General features: G+C 61.5%; 2 protein-coding genes across 2 annotated transcripts; one reads left to right on the top strand and one right to left on the bottom strand.

Moving 5' to 3' along the window:
- Positions 1-5004: 5004 nt before the first annotated feature.
- On the top strand, positions 5005-11028 carry FSTL3 (follistatin like 3). The gene is made up of 5 exons (XM_025861097.2): positions 5005-5213; positions 6545-6730; positions 8888-9103; positions 9439-9666; positions 9757-11028. Exons 1-5 carry the CDS (start codon positions 5102-5104, stop codon positions 9810-9812), a joined length of 798 nt encoding a protein of 265 aa, XP_025716882.1. The 5' UTR covers positions 5005-5101; the 3' UTR covers positions 9813-11028.
- A 753-nt stretch (positions 11029-11781) lies between these two features.
- PRSS57 (serine protease 57) lies at positions 11782-16370 on the bottom strand. Its single transcript, XM_025861096.2, has 5 exons — positions 16202-16370; positions 15774-15927; positions 15223-15367; positions 13283-13546; positions 11782-12191 (listed from the first exon to the last, which is right to left on the bottom strand). The coding sequence occupies exons 1-5, from the start codon at positions 16272-16274 to the stop codon at positions 11943-11945; spliced, it is 885 nt and encodes a 294-aa protein (XP_025716881.1). The 5' UTR covers positions 16275-16370; the 3' UTR covers positions 11782-11942.
- Between the last annotated feature and the right edge of the window lie 7676 nt (positions 16371-24046).

Here is a 24046-nt window from a genome sequence, read left to right as displayed (position 1 = left end):
GTGTACGCACGGCCGGCCGCCCGCGCGCCCGCGCTGAGCACTGCGACCCCCGACACACCTGCTGTCGGCGGCTGAGCCCGCCACAGGCTCCGGATCTCCAGCACTGCGAGCTAACCATCTGTGCGGCCGGACTGGCCCTAATTTGTTAGAGCAGCAAACTGGAAACTAATACCTCCAGCTCTCGCCGGTCACATGCACGCTTTGCTCTGCCCGGCCGGGTCTCCCAGGCCCCACCCCAGCAGGCTAGCTCTCCAACCATTGGCCGGGGCTAGGTCACATGGCCGCATCTAAGCCAATGGCCAGCAAGAGGAGTGGCCGACATTACGTAGGTCCTGTTCGGCCTATCAACATTCACCTCTGGGCTGGGGGTGGGCCCTACCTTCAGTGGCAAATAATACTGCCTGCTTCCTGCACAAAATCTGTTCCCTTTGCGGGGGAGGGGTTGGGGTAGGGGCCCTTGGATGGCGTGGAAGAGTTGCCGCGGGAATGGGCTTGGATTGAGCAGGAAGGGCCTGGAACCCAGGCTAAAAAGCCAGGACTTTGTCTAGGGGCCATGGGGAGCCACGGGTGGCGTTTGAGAGGGGAGGGCAATCCCATGAAGGCGTTATGAGGCCCAGCTCTGATCAGGGTTCTGCCATAGCATCCACCACGCCCGAGTCTTCGGTTGCTGCCTTGGCTATCAGCATCACATGCCCTATTAGAGAACCCACGAGGCTTTGCTGGCCAGAGCCCTGACCGTTGCAGGTCCTAGTGCAAGGGCGGTAGATCTTAAGTTGATGTGGAGTCTATCCCAAGCCTTCTTCTGATTGAGGGAGGTGGGAGGAGGTGACCCTGAGAGTTCTGAGGTTATATCCTGGAGGCAAAGGTTGGCACTTCAGGGTATGCGTGGTTGCTATAGCCCCTGCAGATGCGCTGCTCTGGGTCCTAAAGGCTCCACTTGAATAAAATGTAAACGGGCTTAGTGAAAGCTGGTTTTGTCCACTTCAAGTGACAGAAACTCAGCTTAAATGGACTTCATCTTATTGGGGTGGAGGAATTCAGGCACAGCTGGATCCAGGACCTCGAATTACAGTACAGGGAGTTTCTGCTGCCCCTCTTGGCTCAGTGTCCCACTGGCCTGGCTTCTCGCTGGCCATTGGTAGGAGCCACCTGCAGCTCCAGGCTCACACCCCTCCGACTCAGGCAGGAAGTGGGTGTCTCCTTCCCAGAAAAAAAAAATCTCAGAGCTGACTCCTCCTGGTTTGCTGAGTGCCAGATGACCCTAATTGGTTGAGCCTGGGTTGGTGCCCACTCCTGGGATCATTTGGGCTGGGAGCACAGGAGGTGATTACTCCAAGGAAAATCTGGTGCTGGGACCAGAAGGGGGGATGCCAGCCACAATCTGGGGGCTGGCTGTCATTGTCCAGTCCAGAAGAGGAGGGCCCTGCCCCACAGCTCAGCACATGGGTCCTGGAATCCTGCTTATCTGGTACTGATGCCAGTCCCAACACTGTGGGGCTTTGTGACTGCCAGAAAGTCACTTTCCTTCCTCCACCCTCTGTAAAATGGGTGCATGTCTCACGGCATCAGTGAGTGGCAAAGAAGGCTCATCACGCATCTTCTCCAGACAAACACCTATCTGCTAATTAATAAGCATCTGTATACACATGTCATGCCCCTGCTGTGCACCAGGCACTGTCCCTGGCATCCTGGCTGGAATCTGCAGTAAGGGGATCTGTGCCCATTTTACAGATGAGAAAATGGGTTACAGAGCAGTCACACACGTGGCCTGGCCAAGGTGGCACATCCTGCACTGGACTCCCACCAGAAGGCTTCTTCTCCCTCCAGGCCTCAGGGTCACCTCCTTGGAGACCCCACAACCTCCCTGCTCCCAAGGGCCTCTGTACCACCACCCGTCTTCATACTTGTGCTCACTCCTTTGTTTGTCTCCGGCAGATGGGGACCCTATCACTGAGGCACCAAGCCCAATTTGTGGTGCCTGCCTATTGCTGCTGTAACAAATTGCAACAAACATGGCGATTTTAGAACAACACAAATTTTCCTCTTCTAGTTCTGGAGGTCCGAAGTCCAACATGGGTCTCACTGAACTAGAATCAAGGTATTGGTACAGTTGCATTCCTTCTGGAGTCTCAGGGGTGGGAGGATCTGTTCCTTGTTTTTCCAGTTTCTGTTTGTTTTTTTTTTTTAATTTTTTGAAGATTTTTTTGTTTGAGAGAGAGAATGAGAGCGCATGAGTGAGTGGGGGGAGGAGCAGAGGGAGAGAGAGAATCCCCAGCAGACTCCCCGCGGGGCAGGGAGCCCAACACGGCGCTCGATCCCAGGACCCCGAGATCATGACCTGAGCCGACGTCAGTTGCTTGACCGACTGAGCCACCCAGGCGCCCCAACGAGTGCCCTCCTTAATGTCCATCACCCACCACCTCCTTCCATCAACTCTCAGTGTATTCTCTGCAGTTGAGAATCTCTTAGGAGCACCTGGCTGGCTCAGTCAGTAGAGCACGCGATGCCTGGTCTCAGGGTTGTGAGTTCAAGCCCCGTGTTGGGCGTGGAGTCTACTTAAAAAAAAAAAAAAAAGTCTTTTATGGTTCGTGTCCTCCCTCCCTTTCTCCCCTTTCCCCTATGCTCATCTGTTTTGTTTCTTGAATTCCACATATGCGTGAAATCATATGGTGTTTGTCTTTCTCTGACTTACACGTTTCCAGCTTCTAGAGGCTGTTCAGATTCCTTGGTTCCAGGCCCTTCCTCCACCTCCACAGCCAGCAATGGCAGGTCCCGTGCGTCTCTCTGACCACAGAGGGAAGTGCTTTCTGCTTCTGGTGACCCTCTGATTCCCCTGGGCTCGCCTGTGTGATCCAGGACCCTCTCCCGTCCAAACGTTTGAGGTGGGCTTTCTCTTACCGGGAGCACAAACACCCTACCATTCTTGTTCCTGCAACCCCTTCCTCACCATTGTTCAGTCCAATGCGATTGAAACGTCCTCCTCTGAGGAGCTGGCCGTGACCTCCCCGGTCGGCATTGGGCACAGCACCCTCCATCAGGACCCTGATCCCTCTGGATGGTTGTGGCCTGTTTCCTGTGGGGCCTGGAGGAGTGAAGCCCAGGGCCATGGGCGGTCACGGGGGACGTCTGAGCTGGGGAGGGGCCTCCTGTTAGCCCGCTGGGGCAGGAAGTAGGCTGCAGGGGATGAGGCTGAGGCCAGTTGAGGGTGGAGAGAAAGGCATGAAAAGGGGGCTCCCCAAAGAGGGCCAATGACTTGCTTTAGGTCACCCAGCACATGGCCTCCGGGTTGGGGAGATGTGCCAGGTCGGGGGGTGGGGCAGGAGGCTGCTGGCAATCACCCTCAGTTTCGAACCCACGCCAGGCTGACAATAACCCTTTGGTTTGCACAACCCAGGCTGGGGTGGCTGAGCCGTGGCAGGGTCAGGTCTCGGCCAAGGTCACAGTGTCCAGCTCTTGCACGCCCTGGATGAGAACACAGGGTCCCATCCCGGCCCCATTCCCCCACCAGGGGAGAATCCCTTCACAGAGGGGCCAAGGACAGGCCAAGACAGTCGGGTGTCCTCCCTCCGTGCCACTAGGCAGGAACGTGGCCCTTGGCTACTGGTGGGGGCACATGGGTCAGGCTGAGCAGCTGAGATGGAGGAAGGGGTCTAGGCATGGCATATTCTGGTGGCAGACCTCGTGCATATGGAAGGTCTGTGGTGTGTGGTTGCAGGGATCTTTGGCTTCCACATCCGGGGCAGGGGAAGATGCAGGAATGGGAGGTGATGCGGTGGCATCATCACCCCCGTGAGATACCCCATTGTTCTCCGCCTCTTTTATTTTCCTGAAAGCATTTACCACTCTTTGAAGTTATACATTAACTTGTTCATCTATGTATTTTGTTTCTACGGCCCCTACAAACCATGGGCTTGGTGATGACAAGACCAGGTCAGCCTTGGTCACCTGGTATGCCAGCACACCCCCAACAATTCTTGCCATAAAGAGATAGTCATTATTTCTTAGAAATTCAAACAGAGAGGGGCTGTACAGGACCCACGAGCATTTGGAGACTGCCCTGACAATTTTGGGGGGAGCCCCAAAGATAGGAGGGATGAACTCCAACATAGGAGGAGCATCTGGCTGCCCCAAGGCCCCAGTGGATTCAATTCTTTCCAGGGCCATTCTGAAGTCTGATATCACTGTCGTAAATTGTGGAAAGGCTGGGATTCTGGGTGGTCAAGGGCTCCAGATACATAGAGCAGAGAACCCAAGGAGAGGAAAAAACCCTAAGCCAGTAAGTGCTTTTCAATGGGGCCTGGGAGGACCATTTGCAAAGGTCTGGGAGGGGAGCGGGGGGTTGGTGCGTCTCCCAAAGGCCAGGCTCAGGGGCCACACTCTGGAAGTCTTTCGGAAGGGTCACTGCTGTCCCCGACGCTGAGGCCATTTGTGGCTCTGGTCTCCTGCTGCCGCACCCCTCTGCCTCTGCTGCCACCCAGCCCCGGCCCATCCCCACGGGCTCCCACCCAGCCGAGCCCACTGGCTGCAGCGGCCAGGGGGAGTGAGCGGGGCGGGGGTTGGTGTGAGTGGGTGGATGTTGCTGGGGCCGAGGTCTCCGGAGTGTGTGGGCGCGTTGGGGCGGGGAAGAGGTTAGGGGCCCAGTTCACACTTGGGCCACATGAGCGACCGCTTGCAATCCACGACGTGATACACGGATCCCGCTCCCCGTGGGCCTCCAGTTAGCTCAGCCACAGCCCTCCGGCTGAAGACCCCCCCCAAACTCACGGTGAGCCCCTGGAACTCACACCCACCACCGGTTTGGCCCTCTCGCGCTGGCCACAGGGACACCTTCCCAAATTCTCGGGCTCCCAGGGCGGACCCCCAATCCCCACCAGCTGCCCTCGGGGTGGCCAGGCCCAGCCCCTGCACACACCGTGCGCGACACTGCCTCGCGCCCCGCCCCGGCCCGGCCCCGCCCCGCCCGCAGCCAGCGGGACCTTTATAGGGAGCGCCCGGCCGCGGCGCGCTGGGAAGTCGGTGCCGCCGCCCTCCCAGCCGCCTGCTCGCCCGCCCGCCAGCCCGCGCGTCCGACGCGGGGGCCGCCGCCGTCTCTGCGTCCGCCATGCGTCCCGGGACGCCGGGGCCACTGTGGCCACTGCCCTGGGGGGCCCTGGCTTGGGCCGTGGGCTTCGTGGGCTCCGTGGGCTCCGTGGGCTCGGGGGACCCCGCGCCCGGTGAGTGGGGCGGCCGGAAGGGGCGGGCGGGGTGGGCCACCCACGTGGGCCTGCCCGGAATGCGGGCCTTGGGGGAGATGTTGGGGGGCGCGGGGAGGGTGGCAGCTGGTGATCGGAGGCCTCCTCCTCAGGTTCAATCTGGGAGGGCTTCAGGCTCCCCTCCCCCAGCCCCAAAGGGCCTGAAGGAGGGTCACCAGGAGGTCAGCAGAGCAGATGTGGCTCTCTTTCACAATTGTCAAGAGTAGTAGTCACCGTGACTGCTGACATTTATTGAGTGCTTAGTGTCCACCCTCCCTGAATCCATAATAATAGCCCAATAATGTGTGTACTCTCATCATGCCCATTTTCCAGATGGGGAAACTGAGGTGCAGGGTCACACAGCTTGTAAGTGGCAAACTCAGGATTCGAACCTGAACCATGTGAGTCCTGAAGCCCCAGAGAGGCAGGGCTGGGTGGCTGGAGCCTGGACCTCCACCTGAGGTCTCAGATCTTCTCCAGGTTTGGCTTAGGCAGATGGATTGTTGGAATCCCATACCTGCCACTTGGTGGGGGATGCCGGGCAAGGAATATCCCCACTCCCGGCCTCAGTTTCTCATTTTGTAACATGGGTGCCAAGGTGCTGGGCTCCCGGAGCTGGTCCCTGTAAGGCGCTCAGACAGTGCCTGGGAACCAGTGAGCTCTCTGGGATGGGGGCCATGGCCACTCCTGCCCCCACTTAAGGGTGCAGAAAGGGAGGGCTATCAGCCTGCCTACCCCACCCGGCAGCCCCACCCCAGCCCCGCTCGAAGGGGAGAGCTGAGCCCCCTCCCCGAAGGCCGTGTCCCCAGGGAGATGGTGAGCTCATGCAAGGGGAATGTTCCCAAGTTGGAGTGAGTAAGAGGCGGGCCAGGCAAGGGGGGGCTGCCAGGCGAGGGGGGCTCTGTGTGCCCTCGGGCGCTGTCTAGACAGAGGGCAGAGGCGGAGAGGCGGCTCCAGGGCCCACTGACCCTGACATGTCCAGCTCTGGGTGTTTGACTGGTTGGGCAGGATGCCAGGCCTGGGCCTGGGGGCCTGGAGTGAGGGAAGGTGGGGAGAGCTTCCCACCATGAGTGGGGGTTGTAGCTCGTAGAGGACAAGGAATCCCAGAAGGGTGGCAAAAGGATCCAGAGCTGAGCTGGGATGGGAGCACCTGTGCAGGTCTCTGCCCCTCCTTCCCAGGTGGGGAGCAAATCATCCCCTCTGTAATTACCGAGCACCAACTGCATACATCCCCCAGGGCTGGGAGCCGGGTGTTGGGAGTGGTACCGGAGGGCACCTCTGGTGTGGTAGTCACTGCCCCACCTTGTCCACAGGTGGTGTGTGCTGGCTCCAGCAGGGCCGAGAGGCCACCTGCAGCCTGGTGCTGAAGACTGACGTCAGCCAAGCGGAGTGTTGTGCCTCCAGCAACATTGACACCGCTTGGTCCAACCTCACTCACCCAGGGAACAAGATCAGCCTTCTGGGCTTCCTGGGCCTTGTCCACTGCCTCCCCTGCAAAGGTGAGACCATGGGCGTCAGCCACAGGCCAGGGTCACTGGGACAACTGAGAATGAGCTCCCCATCTCAGGGTGTGCAGAAGGAGGTTGAGTGTTTGTGGAAGGAATCCAGGGTTCAGAGAGAGGCTGGGGACTTGAGGTTCCCAGGCCTCAGCCTCCATCTGTTGAGGATTTGGGAAGAAGCCTCCATCTGTTGAGGACTCCCCAGCTTGGTTTCTAGCCTCTAGGCCCTTGCTCATGCTGAGTGCTCTGCCTGGGTGACCTTTCCCACCTGCACCCCACCTGGGAGAAGTACACTCGACTCACACCTAACCCTGGGGAAGGTGGATTTTCCCAACTGGCCATTTGGGTCTGTGACCCGCCCCCCACCCCCCCGCCAGGCAGTGTTCCAAACACTTAATCTGCCCATAACTGCACAGATTCCAGGGATCTGTGGTGGGACCACAGATTCATGTTTAACAAGCATGTGCCTTCTGGACCATGTTCTGAGAAGTGTTCTCTGCTGCCTCCTTCATCAGACTAGGAACTCCTTGAGGCCAGAATGAATGAATGAATGAGCCAAGACATATTATCTGCCTTGGAGAAGGGGCTGGGGACCCTCCCAGGCCTCTCTGGTCCAGGCCAAACCTGCAGGGGCCCAGAGGTGGTGTGGGGGCATGGCTTGAAGGAGGTGGGCATTAGTACCAGGGTGTTGGGGCATCATTAGGAGTTTGCCAGCTGGAGAAAGTATGGGATCGGGTCCTAGTGGATGGGGCCAGGGCAGGGAGGAGGCTGGAGCTGAGGGCCAAGCTGAGAGCCCAGCTGGCCACTGGGATATGATTAATCCCTGATCAGCCTGGCCGGGTGGTCTTGGGCTCACTGCCATGTGCCCTGGCTCCCTCTAGAACCTCCTCTGGGTTCTGGGAGGAGGACAGACTTCAAAAATTGCATGGCCTGGGCATAAGGTCCAGGTCACCCGCCCACCCGCCCCCCAATCTCATCTGGCCTTGGGGAAGGCAACTCAGTTCTCCCACTTCCGTTCCAGCTTGTGAAGCCACCCAGGGGGAGTGTTTCCAGATGTGTGTGTGGGCAGGCAGCTTGGGAGGTGCCCAGGTGCGGCCCACATGCCCTGGCAGGGGTGACATGGGGGCGCCAGCTCACCCGCTCATTTATGCTCATGCTCTGCCAGTCGGCCTCACCTTACGCACAGGGAAACTGAGGCTGAACTCAAGAGTCTGCCCTCCAGGCCCACAAGCAACAGAGCTGGGGGGGGGGTCCGTCTGGGGTCTGGCCTGGAGTTTTTGCGCTGAGGAGCCCCTGGCTCTCCTCCGCTCACAGCTGTGACGAGGCCTCAGTTTCCCCCTTTTGTAAAATGCTGACAAAATGGCATCACCTCATGGCGGAGTGGTTGGGAGATCGCAATGAGCCTGGGAGGGCCTGTAAGATGAGCAGCTCATTAATGGGTCTGGGTCTGGGTCTGAGTCCGATCTGCTCTGCGTTTCCCAAGGTCCTGGGATGGGGGTGGCGGGGGGGAGACCCCAGAGAGAGAATTGCCCTGGTCAGACCTGTTTCCCTGCCTGCGAAATAGGCCTGGGGGGGCAGGGATAACCCCTGATTCAGGGGGCTCGGGATGTGGGAATCCCCCTCCCCAGGAAATGAGCCTCAGGGCCTAGCGCCAACGCCCCGCCCTCCCCGACGCCTCCTCCGGGTTGGTCCTGGCAGGCAGACGCTGCTCGTCCTCCCCAGACCGGCGCAAGGACGGGGTGGGGCCCCCCTCCGCTGACGCAGTCGGGCCCCCCGCCGGCCTTCCCTTCACGGCGCGTAAATCAGGGAACAGACGCCAGCCCGAGCGGGTGGCCCAGCTGCGGAGCGAGAGCGGGCCCGGGCCCTGGAAGCTCGTTCCTGAACCCCTAGATTCCGGGCAGACACCCGCCTTCCCGCTCACTCTGAGCCCCGCCTCCAGACAGAGCCCCAGCCTCGACTCCCGGCCCACCGGGCGCGGGGCCGATCTCGTCCCCGGCAGATCCCGCACCCAGACTCCGAACCAGTCGTCCTCGCCCGTGTTCCCCGACTCGCGGCCGCTAGCCTCAGAACAGGGGCCGGGGGCGCCGTGGGCTCCGCGGACCTCCGGCCTCGGCCACGCGCCCCCCCCCCCCACGCGCGCGTGCTCTGTGTCCGCAGATTCGTGCGAGGGCGTGGAGTGCGGCCCCGGCAAGGCGTGCCGCATGCAGGGGGGCCGCCCGCGCTGCGAGTGCGCGCCCGACTGCGCGGGGCTCCCGGCGCGCCTGCAGGTCTGCGGCTCAGACGGCGCCACCTACCGCGACGAGTGCGAGCTGCGCGCCGCGCGCTGCCGCGGCCACCCGGACCTGCGCGTCATGTACCCGGGACGCTGCCGCAGTACGTGGGGGCGGGGCCGGCGCGGGCGGGGGCGGGGCCTACCAGCTAGACTCCGGAGAGGGCGCCGCTGGATTGGTTCAGCTGTGGGGTCGGAAGGAGGAAAAGCGGGGTGGGGTTTTGGAAAGGGAGGTCTGGGGCTCACGTGGCGTGAGAGATAGGGGTGCGTGACTCGGGGCGGGGCTTGCGGGTGCAGCCCGGGGGGCGGGGCCTGGGTGTGGGACGGGTGCGGGCGGGGCGCGCGGAGGAGGGGCGGCTTCCGGCGCGGCCGGGGGCGGGGCCTGCGGGTGGGACCTGCCGGACCGCGCCCCTGACCCGCCCCGGCGCCTCGCTCGCAGAGTCCTGCGCGCACGTCCTGTGCCCGCGGCCGCAGTCGTGCGTGGTGGACCAGACGGGCAGCGCTCACTGCGTGGTGTGTCGCGCGGCGCCCTGCCCCGCGCCCTCCAGTCCCGGCCAGGAGCTCTGCGGCAACAACAACGTCACCTACATGTCCTCGTGCCACCTCCGCCAGGCCACCTGCTTCCTGGGCCGCTCTATCGGCGTGCGCCACCCGGGCAGCTGTGCAGGTGCGGCGCGGAGCGGGGAGCAGCGGCGGGGTCTAGCGTCCCGCCCCTCTCCGCGCCCCCATTTCTCTTTTCGCCCCTCCCATTCTGCAGGCACCCCTGAGCCGTCAGATGCAGGGTCGGAGGAGGAGGAGGAGAACTTCGTGTGAGCCTGTGGGGCCGGCTTGGGCCTGGCGTTCAAGGCCTCCCCGTTTTATTTATTGCCACAGCCGAATCTAATTTATGTCCCATGGACGCTTCCCAGAGCCTGGACAGGGACCACCTGGGGCGGGGGGGGGGGCCGGGGGCCCCCCGTGACAATCTTGGGGGGGGTGGGGGGGGGGGGAGGCCTGGGAGTGTGGCTGGTGGGTGGGGCTCCCACCGCAGGCACCGTGCTGCCCAGGAGGACCCCATGCTGCTTCTGCTCTAGGGGATAACTTAATTATCACCACCACCGAGAGGGCTGGGGATTCACCCCTGCCGGCAATTAATGAAGAAGCACCCCGGCCTTCTAGGCTACAGACTGGGAGTGAGGAAGGGGTCCGCGGCCTGGGTGTGTATAAATGAGCCTCAGAACCTACTCAGGCCTCAGGTAGACCAAGGAAGCAGCCACTGTCCCCAACCAGCTCAAGAACTCCAGGGTTTACCTTCCCTCCTGCTCCCATTTCCCTAGTATGTCCTGTGGTGGCCCCTTAGAAAAGCCCAGCTTGTCCCCTGGAGTGTGTGAGGGGCTGTCTGTGTCTCCTGACACGGGCCTTGGGCCAGCATCAGCCCAGAGTGGGGCATTATGTCCAGTGGTGCCCAGTGCACTTGGGGCGGGACCCAGGGGGGCACAGGAGCCCCTGCTCACCCACTGGCCCGGGGTGGGGTATGTGCACCAGGACCCACTCTGTACCCTGCCTTCTGGAGCCATGTGTCTGAGCGGCACCCCTAGTTCTGGCTGCCCCATCCACAGGTGAGGTCCAGACCAAAACCCCTCAGTCCCATGAGACTTGCCCTGGCCAAGCCTCTTAGCCCAGTTCCAACTGGACCCTCCTCACCCACCAGCCGGCTCAGGAGTCTTCACACCAGCCAGATGCTGGCCTTGGGCCAAGTCCCTGCTTTCTCTCTGGGCTGTTGCTTGGTGTCCCTGCTCTGTGGGGACCAGAGCGTCAGGCCACACGTGGGGGGCCCAGCGGGCAAGAGTCCAGCTCTGAGTTTGGGGGAGCTGCACAGGAGCGGTTGTGCTCCGCCTCTCCTAGCCCCTCAGAAGTGCCTTACCTGTGACCCTGAGAAGTGCCCTTGAGTAATGGGTTCACCCGAGCCCCCCGACAAGGCCATCTCCCCTAGCCTGGGGTCCTGCCTCACCAAAGAAATAAAGACTCCACTTTGGAGTGTCCAAGCCTTGGTTTGCCTCTCTCTCTCTCTCTCTCTCTATCTCTCAGCCTCTGTGCTGCCCCCCTTTGGTAGTGGGTCACCAGCCGGGGGCCCTGGGGTGTTGGGGTGGTGAGTGGGGAGAGACCCCTTCTGTCTCTGGGCCTCAGTGTCCACCTCTGGGCAGCATCTGGGGAGACAGCTGAGGACGGTAATGTGCAGAGCTGGGGGCGTGCAGGGAGAAAGCCTTTCTGGAGCAGAAGGAAGAGGGATCAAGATGGCTTAGGGCACCCCCAGGAATCCCCCTGAAGGTACCCCCAGGAGGCCTGGCCTAGAAGGGTTGGGGGTGTGATAATAGCAGTAATACAATTAATGATGATGCAACAACAGTAACACCAGCTGGGCCTTACCCAAACCTTGTGACAAGCCGGGCACCGTTTGTTGGAAGCACTCTTCAGAGAATGAGAACAGACTGCACGTGGAGCCAGGCCAGCCTGAGACCCCACCCTCTCCGGCCTTGGCTTCCCCATCTCCGCGTGGGAGTGGTTAGCTGGAGGCTGAAGGAGTGCCACGTGGGGGGCACTGTGTGGGCAAAGGCCAGGAGGCTGCCCCGGCTGTGGGTTGGGGGTGGGTCAGTGCGGGGAGGGTGGTGAGGGGCCTGGGTCCTGAAGCAAGCGGCTCATCGTCACTCAGGGAGGCAGTGGCAAAGCCAGACTCTCGGCCACACCGAGGCACAAGAGAAGCTCGAGAGAACGTGGATGGACCCTGGAGATGAACCATCCTGTCTGGTTATTCAGTTAACATTTTATTTCGTCATTTTGGCCCTTTGGGTTTGGAACTGATGCCCTCTCCTACCCCACCCCCCAACCCATACATGCCAGGCTTCCCCAGGGCTTGGGGGGGCCCGTGGATGACCTGCCCTGGCCATGGGATTTCCAGGGAAGGAGCTATTTGAATCGTTTGCCATCTCGTTTGTATACCCAGTGCTGCTGTGGTTCCGGCGACTCCTGCAGGGACCTGGTGGTCTTGGGCAGGGGGCTGGGCCGGGGCCCTCGCACCACATCCCATATCCAGCTCACGAAGGCAGACACCTGCGTGTACACATCGGGGGTCTTGGGGTCGCCGCACCACAGTCCAGAGAAGGAGACAAGGCCGTGGGCCCGGTTCCTGCACACCAGGGGCCCCCCAGAGTCCGCCTGGGGGTGGAGGGAAAGGCAAGTTCAGGCGTCCATCTCTGGGCCTGTTTCCCCAAAGGAGCTTCTATGTGCAAATCTGACCAGGACCCTTCCCTGCCTCGAAACCCTTCCATGGCTTCCTAGTGCTCTTCCAGCAAAAACGATGCTTACAGCCTTCAGGGGCCGTGAGCATCTAGCTCTCACCCACCTGTCTGTCCTCCTTTCCTTTCGTTTTGGCCCCACCAGCCTTCTGGGCTGTTCCTGAAGTAAACCAAGCTTGCTCTAGTCTCTGGGCTTTTCCATATCCTTGAGACCTGTTACTGCCCCCTTTCAACACTGCTGGTATAGATATACAAGTCTGCAGTACTTTGTGCAGTAGGCAACCTGCACAGCTGTACATGGCAGCCCTGAGATGAGTCTCTGCCTGGCATGCCTTCCCTCAGATCTCCTCAAGACTCCTTCAAATCTCAGCTCAAAAGGTGCTCTCCTCAGGGAAGCCGCCTTGAATACTCACCCTAAAATTCCTACTTTCTCCCCTCCTCTCCCCTCCCCAGTCCTATCACCCTAACTAATCTAGAATCAACTCTGACCCTATGAAGTAGGTATGATTAGCATGGCAGTTTTACAGATGGAGAAAGGTCCAGAGAAGTGAGGTGACTTTTCCAAGGCCACACACCTGGGAAGTGGCACAGTCTGGATTTGGACCCACACAGCTGGACTCCAGAATCTGTGTTTTGAATCACTACACTCTTTGCCTGGAACAAAAAATCCTCCAGATTGAGTTTCTCCCTCAGCATCAGGACCAGGGCTGCCATTAGTCCATACAGGGAGCAGAACCTCCTTGATCAAGATGTGTACTGCACCCCTACTGAACACTGCTTATAGAAACACAAATCTGGAGCCCTTTGTGCAGTGCATAACCTGCACAACTGTACATGACAGCCCTGTGACCTTGGAAAATTCTTTGTCCTTCCAGGGTCTCAGGTGAGGTCTCACCTGGTCTCAAAGGTGAGCTGGGACTTAGTTCCCAAGCCTCTGCCCATCTCCAGCCCTCTCTGTGGGCCTCAGTTTCCCCATACCATAGGCAGGCAGGGTGGAGACAAGTATCTTACTGAGCAGAAGCCACGCCGCCGGCGGTCCCCACTTTGGGTGCAGAGCATGCCAGGGCTCAGCTGGCCCCTCCAAGAGCTGTTGCAGATGTCCAGGCCCAGCACGCGGACCTCAGCCTCCATCAGCCCGGGCGGCAGGTCCTCAAAGTCAGATATGGAGCCCCAGCCAGCCACCTGGCACCGCGCCCCAGCCTTGAGTGGCCTGGCACCTCTCTGTGGCAGCTTCAGCAGCCCCACTGCAGGACCCAGGACAGCAGAGCGGTTCAGCTGCAGAGAGACTGCTGAGTTAAGGTTTACCCCGTGATCTCCTGCCGCGGTTTACCCATCATGACACCTGGTCTCTAATTGGCCTCGTGGAGAGAAATCAGTAGCAGCCAAGAGGCCATCAGGAGGCCCTGCCCATCAGGCCTCACCCCCTCAGACCACGGCTCTGGCCTCCCCTGCTGCCAGAAATAAGTGTCCTTCTAACCAGCATCTCCCCTGCTTGTAAGCCCTCCCCCGTCTCCCCGTCTCCCCGTTGTGCTTGGGACGATACCGCTTGCCTCACCATTCAGCCCTCCCCTCCAGGCAGAATGAACTTACTGTCATTCCCTGGTCCCCCACCCCTTCAGGCTGGAATACCTTTCCTATCCGGCCTTCAGGTGTCGGCTTAGATGTCGCCTCCTCCGGGAAGGCTTCCTAGACTCCCGGGGTAGGACAGAGCCTCCTCGGGGCTTCCATGGGCCCCTGTCAGGGCCAGTTTACTCAGCTGCCATCCTGTTGGACTGGAGGCTCCAAGGGGACCAGCCCTGGGGCTCTTTGTTCGTGGCTATATCCCCAGTGCCCAGCACACAGCTGGTGCTCAATCAATGTTTATGGAATGAATGACTCAGGCCCCAGGTTTTGGTATTCACTCACTCCTTGTGGACTTGGCCCTGCCCCGACCATACCCCAGCCTTGGTTTCCCCAGCTGCATAATGGGATGGGTGAGCTGTGGCTTCCAGGTTTTGGGGTTTCACAGATGAGCAAAATCCACATGTGAGCTTTGGCCACTGACACTTGCTGCACCCTTCTAATTTTGCCGAGAGAATATGGCACCCCAAGCCCTCCTGTTCCCAGGGACCTGTTTCTGTCATGTGGAATGTCCCTCTGTTTTGGACATTCCCCTTTTCTCCACATTTGGAGAGCAGGTCTGAGGTGTTTTCTCATTAAAACGGAGGTCCTGAGATGCATGGAATTGAATTTGGGGCACCTGAGTGGGAGATGTGGGGGGTTGCCCCCAAGCAGAAGGGGGCCATGGGGGGTCCGAATGGATGCACCCTGTGTGAGCAGGGAGGGAAGCTCACCTTTATGGGAAGAGCTGCTTCCTGCCCAGAAACCCCACAAAGGGCCTGGGGAGCAGGGACTGGAGTATCCGATGCCCTAGGGTCTCATCTGTTCTGAACATCGAGGCCTGCTGTGGGCCATAAATGGCCACAGGAGAAAAAATCCCTGTCCTCCCAGTCTGGAGAGGAAGCAGTGAACAATGGTAAAGAAGCAAATGTTTTCAGTGGTGCTGGACCCAGGATAGGTGGGCCAGAGGGAAGGGATTGGGGAGACGGCAGGGGGTGGGGCAGCTTGCAGAGGGGGCCTCCTGAGAAGGGAACATTTGAGCGAAGACTTGAGAGAGTTGAGGGAGGGAGAAAGCCGGGTGGTGTCTGTGGGAGTGTGTCCTGGAGCGAGCCACAGCCAGTGCAAAGGCCCAGGGGTTCGAGCATGCCGGAATGCTAACGGCTCAGTCGGCCCTGAGTCGGGGGCTGAGGGGAGAGAGTGGGAGGCAGGGAGGGCAGAGGAGAGACGTGACCTGACTTGGGTGTTCACGGGACCCTCCCAGCTGCTTTTCGAACGTGTCAGTCAGGCCGTCATGGGGTGGCACGGACAGGCCAGACCTGCCTGAGTCCAGTGTCCCCCCGCCCCCAGCTCACCTTCAGCAGACAGATGTCATTGGCATGGGTGGCGGGCTGGTAGTCCGGGTGCCTGATGAGAGCCGAGATGCCAAACACCTGCTGTGTCAGCTCTGGAGCATGCAGGATGTGAGCCCCCAGCACCACCAGGCCCGTTCGGGGGTCCCTGCGGGGGGGAGGGGGGCTTGAGAGCGAGACTGGGGCCTCGGTCTCCCCCGTCTGCAGAAAAGGGGGTGCGGCAGCCCATGTGATCCTGGCGAGAGCCCGGCGATCATAATCATGTGTATCTGCATTCCCGCTTCAATTATGGGATTTACCCAGATCGTCGGAACATTAATGTTAATCAGTATGATAACAAGGTGCTTCGGTGGACGTAATACTTGCTATATTTATTATAATTCCCACCTCGGTTATAACCTCCGACACTTTCAATATTCACGTCAGTGGTTCTTTAACAAGGTACTCGGGATGGACGCAGGGCTGCGCTCCTCACGTACCCCCCCCACCTGCTGTCAGGTAAGCTGCCCCTGCTGAGGACGTGGGGGCTGGAGCAGGCCCCAGCGTGGGCTCACCTGTGGCTGAAGCAGTGGGCCGCGGAGACCACCCAGTGGGCACGGAGCAGGAAGCCTCCACAGTGGTGCTGGCCCTCAAATTTCACAGACACCATGTAAGGACGGGAGTGGGGCGTCACCTCATGGCCCCCAATGATCCGGGCACCCCAGGAGCCTGCGGGCAGGGCGGGACTGCGTCAGGTCGGGGCAGGAAGAGGGGTGGTGGGAATGGACGGCTCAGGCACCTGCTGGGGCGGGGGTCGGGTGGGGGCCAGCGGGTCGAGATGGGCTGGAGGCGAGAAGCCCAGGGAAGGTCTCTGAGTGTGTGCTGGGAGGAGTCTGAACCCCAGAAAACCCGGGCCTGGGCCTCCACCCTGGTCCCCGTTCCCGGCGACAAGCGGGGCAACGACCCAGAGGACTGAGTAGCCGCACGGGTCGGGGGCTCTCACCTGCGGGCCTCGTGGGCAGTGTGAGGACCACGGTCAGCAGCAGGCGACCCAGCTCCCCGGCCCCAGGCCCCATGGCTGTCACAGGCCGGTGGCTCCCTCCAGAGCTCAGCAGGACATGGGCCCCACTCTCACCCAACGGCCCGGGAAGGGGGAACCTGGCTGTGGCCTGTGGTCGGAGGTCGGCCAGGCCCCGCTAGCAACGCCCAGTTTTGCACTGGAGCTTCCGAGAAATCTGATGACTCCCCTGCCGCAGGAAGAGCGGGCGGCTCAGGGGCTGCCTGCCTGGGGCAAAGCCGGCTCCGGGGGGCCCTGTGGCCCCAGCAGCGTATGCAGGGAACTTCCTGCAGCACCCAGTATGCAGGCGACAAGCATAGGGCCCGCGGCTGCCTCCTGGGGCTGTAGGTGCCGGCTCTCCGGCTGAACGGGGTCTGGCCCCGGGGCTGCCTGTCCCCCATCGGCAGCCCCAGCACAGACCTCATGGGCGTGAGGACAATAAGATGGGCCCGTGATCGTTGCTGCCTTGGTTGCATTTATCGAGTGCTGATTGTATACCAGCCTCTGGCAGGAGCCAGAGGCGAGAGCGGGACAGTGACACAGCCCCCACCCCATGGTGCTGATGTTCTGTGGGGTCACAGGGTGTAGGTCTGGTGGTCTGGGGTCATGGCTGATGCCCAGTTCTGGTGACTAGAGAACATAGAGACGGACAGGGGTCACTCAGGCCCGTGAGGCAGAGGGTTCTGCGGGCTCGGGAGCAGCGTGCAAGCGGCAGGGCCTGGGGGAGCCTCTGGGACACACGTCCCCTTGCAGAGGCTCTGCTGAGACCAAAGGCCTCGCCCTGCCCCACCCATTGGTACCACTCAGCCCGTGCCCGACCCAGGACACAGAGGTGGAGACGTGGGTGTGGGCGTCTGCAGAGCCGGGCTCCCCGTCCAGTGTGGAGGACCCGACAGAAGAGGGTGGCTGGGTGTCGGGGGTGGGGAAACTGAGGCGCGGGGGCCAGTGTTTCCACCTGGAGGATGGGGCTGCAGGGTGCCAGGCTCACCCCGTACATGCCTTGCAGTTCCTGGGGCAGGTGGAGGTGCAGAGCCCGTCTCCCAGAATGGCCCCTTGCCAGGTGCACAGCGGACATGCAGGCCCAGACGAGCATGGATGCATGCGGTGGCCTCCACCAGCGCTGCCTGGGGGCCATCGCAGCCTGAGGTGCTGCGCCAGCCGGTCACCTGACATAGCAACCCTGGGCACACACGGGGGGGGGTGGCCAGCCTGGCAAGGGTGTGGGACAGGTAGAGAGGAGAGCTGATGGGGCTGGAAGCGGGGAGAGACCCCCGGGGGCAGAGAGGAAGGGAGTGAGGGGGGTAAGAGCGGGAATGGTGGCACTGAGGAGCAGGCACGTGGCCGCAGCGCACTCCAGGCTTCCTGAGCCCCTCCCTGAAGGTGGGCCCGTGCACCCTCCCTCCAAGGTGCCCTTCCCAAGTCCGCCTGCCCGGCCCCCTCCAGCCGCTGGAGGTGGTGGTCGTCCAGCCTGCGTCGTGTCAGAACCCTGCCGAGGGTCCGTGTGTATGTGGGAACCCCCACGACCGCACCGAGGGTGCTGACGTTCCTGGGTTGGGAGGTGTGGGGATGGGGCGCTAGGGCTGGAGCACCCCAGACCTGCAGCCCACTCCCAGCCCCTCTCTTCGGCCCCGGCCACTCACCTGGCCACTTCGCAGTGCGTGGCCGGGAAGATGCCCTCACCAGCAGCAGGGACGTCATGAAGGGCCTCAGTGGGCACCACCTCACAGCCCCCCACGACCCCACCTCCCAGGGTCCTACGGGGCAGAGCCATATGAGTGAGGAGCCGCGACCCCACCCCCAAATGCCGCCCAGCCTCCCACTTACCTGGCACGTCCGGTGTGACAGGCCACCACACACCGATTCTCTGACAGTTCTGGGCTCAGAAATACAGAATGGAAGGCTGGTGTCCCCTCCTCCCCCCGGGGCCCCCGGGAGACCCGGCTCCGGCCTCTTCCTGGCCCGCGGCCCCCCTCCATCCTCACCGCCAGCCGCACAGGGCCTGCCCATCTCTGGGACTCCCACCCTCTGCCTCCCCCTCGTGAGGACGCCGGGCCCCCCCCCGGGAACCCAGGGTCACCCCCTCCTCGGGGGCCCTGACAAGGTCGCCTCTGCTGCGTGAGGGGACACGTCCCGGGTCCCGGGACCAGGACGGGGAGGTCTTTGGGGCCATATTTAGCCCACCCAAGTTCCGTATCTCCTGAGATTGCCGTGTGTCCTCATCCCCATTTGACAGACGAGGGATGAGGCCCAGAGCCTTGAAGGCAGCAGGGCCGGGGTAGACAGGCGGGCTCGGTGGGGGCCGGGTTTTAGCCCGGTGAGGCCCACCGATCTGGTAACAAGTGAATGTCATTCGAAGCTCCTGTGTCTGTGGTGACAGGTCAGGGCTGTGGGAGGGGCCAGCACGACCCTGAGAACCTGCGGGGAAGAAACCCCAGGGTCCATGCAGCAGCTCTCCACTCGGGTCGGACCCCGTGTGGCCACCCAGAGCCCAGCTGCCTCAGGCAGGGGATGTTTCTTCGGGGAACCACTTGGGGGCTCTGTCTGCTCTGGGCCCCTGGGGCTGTCCCAGGCCACACGCCCTGGGGGGCTGGTGTGAGTGTTCCCCAAGCTTCAGGGGTCCCAGAGCCCCCTGGGGAATCAGCGTTGTTTCTATCCCTGTGACGGATGGAGAAGCTGATACACAGAGAGGGTAAGTGGCTTGGCCAGCGTTGCTGCCTCCACCAGAGGCTGATTCTGCCCACAGCCAAGCCCATTTCCTTCCCATCTGGGGAACGCTTGTGAAACAAATAACCGTCCTTCCTGGTCTCAAACAACCAAGCTCCCCAAAGCTCCGTGGAACGGGCAGGGGGTCCCCGTTTCCATTTCCCTAACTGAGGCCCAGAGAGGGGAGCCTGACTTGTCTGGGCTGCACAGCAAAGGGTCTGAAACCCAGCGCTCGGGACCTGAGTCCTTGAAGGATGTCCCCGCGGAGGATTTGGGTGGCTTTCCCAGTCGGAGGGGACACAGCCACGGCGACGGTGGTGGCGGCGGCCGTGATGATGAGAGGTCCCTCTGCTGAACATTTGCTTTTGTTATTGATTTGTGGGAGCTCTTTATATGTCAAGGACTTTAACTCGGGGTCAGATGAATTTCTTTTTCTGAGCAACTATCAGGTGCAGAGGACACAGGCTCCCCTCACCTGCAAAGGCTGGGGCTCCCAGGGCCATGGCACAGGCCAGGAGGACAGCAGGGGTCATGGCTCCTGGCATGCGGCTCCGTGCCGGGCCTGACCTGCGGTTCGGGGCCATGAAGCTGGGGAGGGGGTGCTCTGGAGCCTCTTGCATCTGGCTCACCCCTTCTTGGCCCCTTTAGGGGGCTTGTGACATTTGAAGTTATGGCACCCAGAGTTCCGGAGGGGCCGGCCCAGGTGGGGGTGCAGGGGGCCCAGTGGGAGCCCGTCTCAGCGGGCTCACCTCACCCCTGTGTGTAAAGAAGATAACAGCAAGAACCACGATTGTCATCACTGCTGACTCTCGGTTCCCTCACCCTGACGCATGTCACCTCCTGTTCTGACCCACAACCCAGGGCTATTGTCACCTCCACCCAACAAATGGAGAAACTGAGGCACAGCGGAGCACAGTGACTGCCCTGGGTCACTCCTGGAGCCCTGCAGGCTCCCACAGAGTAACCACTGGGAGCTGGGCCCCAGGGCCACGAGATAAACAGCTGCTGGTGCAGGAACGGCAGCTCCAGGGTATTTATCCGGGCCCCCTCGGACCCAGCCCTGAGGGGGGTATACATCTGCGTTCATCACTCAGCCCGGAGCCGGTATGCAGTCGGTGCTCAGTCGGTGCCCAGCCCCGTACCACAGCCAGAGTGGCAGGAGAGGTGGGGGAGTGTATCAGGAGCCGCTGGGCATTGGAGAAAAGCTCCAAAGCTTCCCGGAAGACCGCAGCTACGGCGTTGGAGCCCAGGGACCCCGCTGCCCGGGCCTGTAACCTGGCCCTTGAGAGCCTCGGTCGCTCAGCCGCTCAGCGGAAGAAGGGCCCGGAGCGCGCTGAGGCTCAGGCTCAGGAGATGCTTAGGGCAGGCTCCGGCCTGGGCAGCATCCCTCGTTTCATTTAACCCACACACTTTATTTCTCTCACGTAATTTAATGAGCATTCCAAGGAAATCACTTCTCATTTCTTGAAGCGGGCGACGGGCTGCCTCAGGAGTAAACACAGCCCCCCACCCCCGAGTGACGTCCTGTATCCCATGAGCGCCTCTCCGGACTCCGGGCCCTGGTGAGTGTGGGGCTGCCGTGCACCTGTCTGCCTCTCATAGGCTCTCCTGGCCCCGCACCCAGAGGCCTGGCAGAGAGCTGAGGAAGGCGTGTGCAGGAGTGAGTACCATGCCCACGGGAACCAGTGGGTAAACTGAGGCTGGGGGCCCAGAGCCCCACCACCTCTTCCCCCCTTATCTGCCCTCACGGCTCCAGGTTTCCTCCTGGGGAGGGCCTTGGGGGAAGCAGTATGGCCACTCCTGGGGTCCCCAGAGCCACCCCCACATCTGGGGGACAGGTGACTCTGGGGGCATCTCTGGGAGTATCAGAGAGGGGTTGGCAAGGGGCTGGGTGTCCGGGGAGCCCCTTGCAGCCTCCCCATGTGCCCATCTGCACACGGCACTGGCGCCGTCCTCCCCATGGGGGAGGTCAAAGTGGACCCTGGGAGATAGGAAACCACTCATCCCGTGGGTGTTTATTGAGCACCTGCTGTGTGTGCTGGGAATGCAGACAAGTCCTTGCCCCCGTGGACCAGGCAGATGACATCATCTGCCAAAAGTATTAAGTGGTACAAGGGTGGTGGCCAGAGAAGGACAGGGAAGGGGATAGGGCTTTAAAACAGGGAAACGGAGGAGACCCAGTAACAGTGGGCAAGCCAGGAAGGTGCTCCTGGAGGCGGGCACAGCGTGTGCTGACGCGGGGTGTCTGGATGTGGGGTGGGGGAGGTGAAGGGAGGGCCAGGCTTGGCAGGGCTCAGCTGGACCGGGGAGCGAGGCTGCAGGGCCCTGGGGAGTCACAGCAGGTGCCTGACGGGGACAGGTTAGGGCAGACCTCTGGAGTGCACCGAGGAAGCTGGCAGACGCGCGGGAAGCTGCGGGGCTGGGGGCGGGGCGGCACGGCCACAAGGCCTGAGCTGGGGTCAGAGCTGAGGCAGGTGAGGGCGTCTCTGACTCAGGCACAGGGGAGGAGGGGTCTTTGGGGGGTGAGAGCCCCCTGAAGTCCCAGGGCCCCAGAGGATGTCCAGCGGCGGCAGGAGCTCAGGGCAGGGCAGGTGGTGCTGGGCGGAGCCCTGGGGCTGGCCACGCCCAGCACAAGCAGAGGTGGCCAGGGTGGGGGGGAGGGGGGAATGTCGTCATGGAAACCATGGGTGCACGTGGCTCAGGGAGGGGCTGCCGAGGGTAAAGCGACCCAGACTGGGATGGGGGCTGCAGCGCACGGAGCAGAGAGGAGGGGAGATGGGTGACCTGTCGGTGTCTCAGCTCTGGCCCCCTGCACGCCCCGCCCTGGCCCACCTCCCGGCCCTTGCCTGACACTTCTGCCACCTGGGATGCCCGCCCACCATCTCTGCCCTGCCCCCTGTCCCGTTCTCCTGTGGCCCCACCTCCGGGCTGGTTCCCTGGAACACACCTGAGACCGTGGGTGTTGGAGTCCGTGTTCTGGGACCCTGAGAGGACTTTGCTTTTGATCTGACGGAGGCGGGCGCCCTGGGAAGTTTAGGGTGGGGAAGGGACCAGAATAAGGGGATGGGGACCGTTGCTCCCATCAGCCCCTCCGCATCAATACACTCTCCTCCTCTCCTGTTCTTGCACAAACCTCAAAACTCGCGTCATTTCTTTAGTAGACCAAAAACGCCCCGTCTCTGAGGACGAGGCTTCTGGCCCCCGCACAGGGCCAGGAGCACAGTAGGTGCTGGAGGAATCTATGCGGGCTTAATGGACTTGGAGGTGGAGGGGCAGTGATGAAACCTCTCCAAGCCCGCTTTTGCTGAGCGCCCAGTGCAGGGTCAAATCTGGGCCCGCAGGCACCTGCTTTGTAAACAAAGTTTAATAAGCACTCAGCCACACGAATGCATTTGTGTATCGCCCTTAGCTGCTTGGACACTGCAATGGCAGAGCTGATTCCTTGCGACAGAGATCCTCTGGCCCGCAATGCCAAAAATATTTACTATCTGGCCCTCTACAGAAAAAGTGCCAAGCCCTGAGCTTGTGTGCTGGGCACTCTTCCAAGCCTTTGTGTATATTCACTCCATTAACCCTCCAGCAACCATAGGAGGTGGGGGAGGTAAGCCCAGAGAGGTTAAGAAACGGACCCAGGGTCACACAGGCTGTGTAGAGATGAACTGGCACTCAACCCAGGGCCCCTGAGACTTCTCGGGGCTTTTCCGTTTGTTCGAGGCTTGTCGTTTCACCTCACTGTGCTAATGCTGAGGGAGTACACACACACTGTAAAGAGGGAGAGACAAAGACCCTCCCCATTCAAGGCTCATTCCAGGTTATTTCCTGACACACACACAGCCCTTTATGGACCACCTGCTGAGTGGAGGGAAGAATCTACTCCCCCCACACTGCAGACCCCATAGGTGTTCAGGGCCAGGAGCTAGGGTTCTCGTAAGAACCCGGAAGGTCAGGGCCGTAGTCTGCATGTTGGTGGGGACAGGACCTGCCTCACTCCCAGCCCGTGGGGTCCACCTGGTGACGCAGCACGTAGGACTCAGGATAGACTGCAAGGAGCCAGGGCGGCAGAAGAGCATTTGGTTGCCTCTTTCATCTGACTGTGCCTGCTCCCCACATCACCTTGCCCAGGCCTCCCCAGGCTGTGGAGCCCCGCTGCTGGCTCGGGCGGGGCCTCACAGATGTCCAGATGCCCACCCAATGTCACCCTTGTCATCCCTCCAACCCTGTCTGTGTCATCATGTCCCTCCAGGGGCTCCCCAGGAGACAAGGAGCCTCTAATACCTGTCATCCCATGTCCCATCTGGTGGCAGTCCTGTTGGCTCCCCTTTCAAGATCCGCCCAGAATCCACCTGCCTCTCAGCCTGGTCCAGCCTCCACCCTGTCCCTGGGGGCCCTCTTCTCAGCCTCCAAGTCTCCCCCCGCTTTGCTGTCCTTACTCTACTGGCAGCGGGAAGACCTTCACAAAAATAAAACAGGCTGACCCCTCTCCTGCTCCAAACTCTGCTATGGCTCCCCAGTGCCCTCAGGACAAAGCCTGCCTTCTGTGGGCTCTCTCCACTGCCCCTTCACTCCCTCTGGCCGCAGGGGCCTGCAGTGTGGCCACGGGAGCTGTGGGGCGGATTAAATGTATCAACCCTCCTCCAAACACAGGACCGGGCCCAGGGCTCAGCAAATGCGCTGTTTTTATTATTCCTCCTCAAAGAAGTCCGGCTCAGTCCCACCGCCAGACCTTTGCACTGGCAAGTGCCCTCCCCCTGGACGCTCTTCTTCAAGATGGTCCCATAAACGGCTTCTCCCCGACCTTCAGGTTGTCGGGTTGCGGCAGCCTCCTGGACACCCCCTGCCCGGGTCCCAGCCGTCCTTCGCTCCGGCTGCGTGTGCCCCTCCGCGTCCCCTCCTCACCCCGAGCTGGGCAGGGGGGACCTCGCCTCGGCAGGCTGGGAGCGGCGGCCGCTCTGGGACTTGGGATGCACGACTAGGGCGTCCGGGGGGCTGCGCCGCGGGGAGCCCTGGGCGCCGCGCGGGGGGCGCTGCGGGGCGGGCGGCGGCCGGCAGGGGGCGGGCGCGGGGCCGCGGCGCCGGGAGCCGGCAGGG

Source organism: Callorhinus ursinus, unplaced genomic scaffold, assembly GCF_003265705.2.
Source record: "Callorhinus ursinus isolate GAN/ISIS: 27379988/994484 unplaced genomic scaffold, GSC_fseal_2.0 scaffold77, whole genome shotgun sequence".
NCBI classification, from domain to species: Eukaryota; Metazoa; Chordata; class Mammalia; order Carnivora; family Otariidae; genus Callorhinus; species Callorhinus ursinus.
This window is presented reverse-complemented; position numbering and strand designations above follow the sequence as displayed.